Source organism: Zingiber officinale, chromosome 10B (genome assembly GCF_018446385.1).
Source record: "Zingiber officinale cultivar Zhangliang chromosome 10B, Zo_v1.1, whole genome shotgun sequence".
NCBI lineage: Eukaryota > Viridiplantae > Streptophyta > Magnoliopsida > Zingiberales > Zingiberaceae > Zingiber > Zingiber officinale.
This window is the reverse complement of record NC_056005.1, coordinates 33,539,069-33,546,891: the sequence shown is the minus strand read 5'-3', so window position 1 is coordinate 33,546,891 and position 7,823 is coordinate 33,539,069. Positions and strand designations below refer to the sequence as shown.

General features: G+C 44.4%; 1 protein-coding gene across 1 annotated transcript; it reads left to right on the top strand.

The window, feature by feature from the left end:
• Window positions 1–1,518: 1,518 nt before the first annotated feature.
• LOC122029070 lies at window positions 1,519–1,908 on the top strand. Its single transcript, XM_042588029.1, has one exon. It carries the CDS (start codon window positions 1,519–1,521, stop codon window positions 1,906–1,908), a length of 390 nt encoding a protein of 129 aa, XP_042443963.1.
• The last annotated feature ends 5,915 nt before the right edge of the window (window positions 1,909–7,823 follow it).

Here is a 7,823-nt window from a genome sequence, read left to right as displayed (position 1 = left end):
TGGCCCGCCCGCTTGTTCCTTGCCCACTGTCGTTCTGCCCATCAATCCGTGGCACGCTTCCAGCTGACCACAGTGAGATCGTCGGAGCCACCTGCTCGACCAACGCCATTAGCTAACAACAAAAGCCGCTCACTCGATCGAGCATCGTAACTTCCACATCAAGAGTCACGATCGCTCAATCGAAAGTCATGACAGCCGACCTGATCGAGCGCTAGCTGCTGCCGCCCAATGACCCACCCCCCACCTTTGGTCGGATGCCGTCATTTATAAAAGTAAGGGCGGAGCCATGTTTATGACTATCCGGGAGGTGGCCCGGGTAGCCCTATGCAAGTGAAAAGTAGACTTAAGTGGAAGGAAAGAAAGACAAGAAGTAAAGGAAAGAGGAGGTTAATCCGGAAGGATGATGGTGTCGACATTGACACTCATGATCTATCATCCGAGTAGATCACTCGAGCCGACTCCTAAAAATGGAATTACATGGAGCGGGCATTCCCGTGGTCCTTTAGCTACTGCCTTCCCATTGGGCGGGCGGGCAGGCAAGCAAGCGAAACAAGAGAGGAGGATTCTTGGAAAGCTGTAACACTCCTTCCCATTTCACCCCGATAATAGATTTGTTTTCTTGCTAAAGGACCATACTCCCTCTGCCGCCACTGGCCACCAAGGCGATCACATGCACGTCTTGGACCGAGAAAAAGAAGCCACCACCGTCACCAAACCTTCACTGTGGTAAGGTTGTCAACATGCCTGTCTACGGATGCCAATTCAAAGGATGATAAATTATTATAATAAATAATAAAAATTAATTTTCAACTACACAGGTTCTTAACAAAAAATTTCTCACGCCCTTTAATCAGTTGGTTAAAAATTAATTTCATAATTTATCTTCCGTTATATAACTAGACGACGCCTGAAATCGTAATTAACTTTTGCTTCGAAACGTTGCCCGTGTATCTCTCTTCTCTCTATTTCAAAAACCAGAGCTTGGGATTGCTTTATTTTGCAGTAAAGTGTGGCAGTAAAGAAGGGACACACACGCACTGCAACATTTAACACTACCCAAAAATGCAGTACGACAGGATCACCGTCCGAGTCACCACGTGTCGATCATCAGTCCCCATGGGATGGAACCCAACACAGTGGCGGAACGAGGCCGAGGCCCTTCCTGGTGACAAATTTGCTGAAGGCTACACCTGTCGCTCGCAGAAGGAAAAGAAACGCTCCTCTTTCGCTTCTCCAGAGCTCCGTGCGAATGATTTGACGATTCTCAAGTCGGTCGGCGTTGTTCAGAAATCTCGGTGGAGGAGCTTCCCCCCGAGGCGAGACGAGTGGCTTTGAGTCCTGCCATTTTAATTTCCTTGAAGCTGGATCTCTCTCTTTTCGCCCTCTCCTGCCTTTGCTTTAGCCGAGGATCTGTTCAAAATACGATCTTTTCGGCCCTTTTGCCCCCAAGATCCAATCTTTGCGGGGTTTGCGCTCCAAAGTTAGAATCTTTTTTGGAGGAGGCTTCTCGCCGTTCGAATGTCGCTCCCATTCCCGCAGCAGCAGCAGCAGTTTCAGCCGCCGCCGCCGCCGGTGGTGTACTCGGTTCCGTACCGATCCCACGGCAGCGGCTCTGTCGGGCCGGTGATCGCGGTCCTTGCGGTGATCGCTGTGCTGGGCGTGATCGCCGGGCTCGTCGGCCGCCTCTGCTCCGGCCGGACCGTGATGGGCTACGGACACTACGACCTGGAGGGGTGGTTCGAGCGGAAGTGCGCCTCCTGCATCGACGGGAGGCTGGCGGCGTCGGCGCCGCCTCCGAGACCGAGCGCTAACGGAACCGACGCACAGCCACCGCCGCCCGAGGCACCACAGCAAGCGAAACAGACAGAGCGGCGGGCGGACGCCTCGACGGAGGCGACGGAGTCGTGAACTGTGCGACATCTAGTGGAGCACTCTTTTGCCAGCACCGACCTTTTTTTTTTTTTAATTTCTTTTCCTATTGTTAGCTCCTTTTCTCTACTGTTTTTTTTTCTTGGCTGCCTTGATATATCACGGTGGAAAATGAAAAAATTAAAGCGATTTAAGGTTAAGGTTTTCGATGGATCTTCAATGAATGGCCATCTATTTCCTGAAATTTGCGGTTAAACCCTTCCACTTAAGTTAATCGCCAACGATGAGGATGAGGATGAGGATGAGGATGAGGAAACTTAAAAGGCCTACAACAAAAATGAAAACGAGTGACAAAGTCGCTGAATTAGATCTCAAAGGTCGGACCCTTGTTTTTGATTTCATGGAAAGGGAGATGGAATAGAATACTGCCAATATGTCATCTACAGGGAGAAACTTCCAAACATAATCGCTCAAATTCCAATGTTTCTGCGATCTAACAAAGCATCAATATTCCTCATCCTCAATCATCTCCATATTCCTCCGTCTCAGCCCAGAGCTACGGTGAGACGTGGGACGAGTTTTTTAAACAGTAATTTATCAAAAGACGCACTTGAAAATTTGAATTTATCAAAAGACGTACATTATTTTGATATTTACTGAAGAACATATTTTTTTAAAAATATTTTCTATTAAAAATATTTTCTATTTTATCCTCATGATAATTTGACTTTTTCTATTGTTTTTCTTTTCTTCATTATATTTCTCTCACTTCTCTCTCTCCTCCGTCGGCAAAATATAGGAATAACATTAGTTAATCTTTAATCACATTTTAATACATTTGAAGAAGCCAAAATAAATAATGGACACCATATTTGGACTCCTTGCAATTTTAGAAATCCATAGAATGAAATGGAACGAGCTTTTCGAGCTTTCGATCAACGGTGGGTTTCGCTCAGCCCCCCGAGAGTCGCACTTATTTCGGTTTCTGGATTTCTAAAATTACAAAGAGTTCAAATATGGTGTTATTTTGACTTTTATAGATGTTAACAAACAAAATCAAAGAATCGATAAAGTACGCCGTTGGGCGATATGGAATCATATAAGGCTCAACATGATATATCATTCCATATCTCATATTCATTCATCGCCCACGATTTGAGTCATATCGTGCCCACGCGAGCTGTCGATTCTTTGATTTTGCATCTATAAAGCCAAAACACCATATTTGAACTCCTTGCGATTTTAAACCATAGAAATTGAAATGGCCTCCAGTCCAAGAGGTTTTAGAAACCATCGATCGATCTGAAAGCTCCAATCGCACTCATTTCGCTTCTATGAATTTCTAAAATTACGAGTGAAAATATTGTATTTTATTTTTTTCTTTTAGGATGAAGGTTTTGAAAACCCTAAATCTCTCTTCTTTTTTTCCCTTTTTATTGTTTAGGCATGAGATGAAGAGATATCATGTTCACGTTGGGCCCGATATCTCCCATATAAGGCCCGGCCTGATATTAGAGATTTTAACAACAAAAATAAAAAATAAAAAATAAAAGAAATAAAGATTTAGGATTTTCAAAACCTCCGGTCCACCATTAGAGTGCCAAAAATAATAATGGATATCATATTTTACTCCTTGTAATTTTAGAATTCGAAAGCTGAAATGAGTGATGGAACTTTCAGATCGATCGGTGAGTTTTAGTCAAAATCGACGGACCTGAGCTCCGTCGCACCCATTTCTTTCTATGGATTTCTAAAGTGCAAGAGTTCAAATATGGTGTCCATTATTTATTTCGCTTTTAATATATGTTAACAAGCAAAATCAAAAATCGGAAAAAGTCACATTGGGCCCGATATAGACTCAATCAGCGGGCCTGATATGGAATGATATTAGGCGCGTTGATATGGAATGATATCGACCAATGGGCTGATATGATTCCATATCGTGCCCAACTATGTCGATTCTTTGATTTTGTTAACATCTATAAAATAATGGACACCATATTTGAACTCCTCGATTTTAGAAATCATAGACTGAAATGGGTGCAATCGAGCTCTTCAGGTCCATCGGTGGGTGACCGAAACCCACCGATGACCTGTAAAGTCCGATCCCATTCGCTTTTATGAATTTCAAATTACAATGAGTTAAAATATGGTGTCCATTATTTATTTTAGTGGATGAGAGTTCTAAATCTTTCATATCTTATTTCTTTTTTATTTTTTATTTTATGGATGACTGATCCGATCTCATGAAATACATTGGGCCTGATATGGGAGATATCAGGCCCAACATAGGCATGATATCTCTTCACATCGCTAAACAAAAAACGAAAAAAAGAGATTTAGGATTTTCTCGTCCACCACTGTGAGTGCCAAAATAATAATCGACACTATATTTTCACTTTGTAATTTTAGAGAATGAAATGGGGCATCGAGCTTTCTAGATCGATCAGTGAGTTTCGGTCAAAACCCACTGATGGACCTAGAGAGCTCCGATTGCACCCATTTCAGTTTTTATAGATTTCTAAAATTGCATGGAGTTCAAATATGGTGTCCATTATTTATTTTGACTTTTTATAGATGTTAACAAGTAAAATCAAAGAATCAGCAAAAAAACTCACATTGGGCCAGATATGGACTCAAATCAGGCCCAACATGTCACGCCCCCAGAGGAGTCCCTGTCCGAGAAAATTTCGGCAGCATCTCCCCTGTACGACGGACAATCAAAAATTTCTACAAGCACTAAATACTCAGCCACAGGCGGCTGGAATCATAACAATAAATAAAATCAATCACCACGCAGTTTATATATATATTCAGCCTCTGGCTGACACAACCACGCAGTAATAATACTCTGACTCGAAATCCACCCTACTCAACTACACTCGTAAAGCCCAAATCCGATTTTTCTTACCTCTTCTGCCGTTCAGGCAGGCATGTAGTAGAATAAAACCAAATCCAATTTCATCGACATCATAAAATCCATACAACGTCCATAGGTGGAATAAATCTAAAACCTAACAAGTTTTAAATAGTCTAGAACAGAAAAGAAAACGGAAACCAAATCCTATCCTCGAGGTCTGCAGGGACCAACTCTCCCTGCAATGATCAACATGAAAATATCAACAATGGAGGCGGGTGAGTCCAACACTCAGCAGTACAATTGATATGCAAAGTAAAGAAATAACACCTAACACTAATCATGCGTATCTCCTGCTATAAGAAAGATATAAATATGCATGTAAACAGGAGAATCGTCTCAACCAGTCCGAGTATAAGGTCAAACAATCCGTGGTATAGGAATCATACATGTCAAACATAGGCATCCAAACAATATGCAGCATATAAATGCAGCACAAACACAGCAATAAATGCATCATGCATATGATGCCAATGATGCGTCTGGTCACCCGCCAGCGATCATCTCATACCAAAGTGAGGCCGAGTGGGTAGGGTTGTGACAACCGTGCTGTCGTCACTACTCGATGAGTGACCGAGTGGACGGGATCTTGTCGAGTACACCTATCCTCCTACCCCAAATCATAGATGGGGGAGCTTAATGCTCTCAACTCCGGTACACAAGACGGGAGGAATCCCTGTCGGATACCACACTACCCATGAGCGGACCAACGGTGCCTAACAGAGTCCCTGCTGCGACACACTCAGCCTGAATCGACCACTAACCCATGAGTGGTGGTGTGTGCAGATCCATGTAACTGGCGATGTGCTCAGCAATAATGGAGCGGACTATCGCACAGCATGCAATCATGCAAATGATGCATGGCAATAACCATATAAACATCCTGACCTAATCCATATATATAGAAATGTGCACCCTAGGTCAAAGAATCATATCAAATCAAGGTACACAGAAGGTATAAAAACCTAGGTCCTGAACATGGTCAAGCATGGCATATCACTACCCCTATAAGCATGTATAAACAGGTAAAAATATACCTGAGATGCAAAACCAATCAATCAATCAAGCATGTAAGATTTGGGTAGTGATTAACCGGAACAGATAAGAAACATAATTAATGAAACATGTTAATTCCATTACTAAGCATATCAAAGACAAAAAGTCAAAAGTACCCGCCTCCAAATAAGAAATGTCCAATCCAACGTCGAGATACCGTCTCGCGTCAAAGTCCTGTGTTATCAAACAGATAATGTATTTAGCTATATAACTAAATAAAAATCTCCAAACCTATTTAATAACCTTATCCTTCCTTAGAAGTGGAATTGATCCCATGTAACAAAACAAGCAATGGATTAAATTCAATACCAATCCAATTCTATACATAAACCTAATTCATCACATCACGTAGCAAAATTACTACATATGATCATGTAATCAAATCACACCTAAATTAATCCATTATCTACAACACGTATCAAATCCCTACACTTACCTCAATTCACAGTCGTGAACACTGATCTACTGCCAAAAGGAGTGGATGCTGGACCAAAGAGCAGCCCACACACCCAAATTCCCAGATCCACCTAAACAGCGCTATCTACTGCCATCATCGGATCGAAATGAAATCAAAAGGTCAACACCACAAACAAACCAGATATCCAAAGCAAATATTAGGGTCGAACAGCTACCTCAACGACCACTGCTAGGGCACGGCGACGGCGCTGGTTTTCCAGTGACCGGCGGCACCTCATGAGCGCAAGGAGAAAGAAAGGAGACTCGTCGGTGGTCGCTCAAGCGTCGCCGGCGCGTTCCTGATCTCAGCGGCGGAGAAGCTCGCGATCCAAGCTAGGGCAAAGGCAATAGGTCGGCTGCCGGCGTGATGCTCGGCTCAGGGAAGATCGCCGGCAATGAAGCGGTCGGCTAGGACACGACGTCGGCAGTGCTCGGCTAGGGCACGGCGTCGGCAGGGGTGGCGGCGGCGCGTGGCTCAGGGAGGAGGAAGAGCACCCGGCGGTGCTGTCGGGTGGAGAAGGCGCAGAGAGAAGAGGGGTTTGGCTCTTGATCAAGCGCCGGCGAGGAAGAAACCGCCGGGGCCGGCGGGCTCGGGTGCGCGTGGGAAGGAATCGCCGCTCGAGAGGTTTCGGCAGGGTAGAGAAAAGAAAATTAAGAAATATAAAAGAATAAGGAAATGTAAATATAAATATTTCCTCGCTTAAACGGGGTAACCTAAACAGGCTTTTCCCGGCCCCCGTTTTTGTCCCCGTTAACTCGTCCGTACGAGCTCCGAAAAATACCGAAAAATTTCCAAAAATCCCTTATTAATATTTCCTATTTTTCCGGGTATTTTACATTCTCCCCACTTATAAAAATTTGGTCCCCAATTTGTTTATCTACCACAGTACTAACAACAGGATATTGAGTATAAATCTTTGAGCGGTAAATAAATCACATACCTCAAGTGAAAAGATGGGGATATCGAGCTCGGATAGTGTCCTCGAGCTCCCAAGTAGCCTCCTCGTATGCCGCCATCCGACTTTAACCAACCGGATGGTCTTGTTCCGCAATCGACGCTCCTTCGTCGAGAATCCGCACTGGAACCTCCTCATAGGTAATGTCAGGCTGAACTGGAATCGGAATATCTCGCCAGCACATGTGTCGGATCAGGCACGTATCTCCTCAGCATGGATACGTGAAATACATCGTGAGCGCCTGACAGGGACGGTGCCGGTAAGCTACCGCTTCGATCCTCTCCAAGATCTCGAAAGGACCAATGTATCGCGGAGCCGTACCTCTGAGGCCAAATCTCTTCACCCTTTCGTGGGTGAAACTCAAGAAATACATGGTCGCCAACAGAGAACTCTAGTGGTCTGCGTCTCCGACCATAACTCTTCCGGCGATCCTGCGCCTCGACATCCTCCGTCGATAGTGCGACCAACTCGCATCCTCTGAACTCTATGAGGTCCCAGAGCCTCTCCACCTCATCCCGGAGGACGGTGTCCGACAAGGTCTACCATACAACGCCTCAAACGGTGCCATC

What these genes read in the sequence shown, in the direction of transcription:
- LOC122029070 (XM_042588029.1), top strand. Translation starts at nt 1,519, where the DNA reads ATGTCGCTCCCATTCCCGCAGCAGCAGCAGCAGTTTCAGCCGCCGCCG.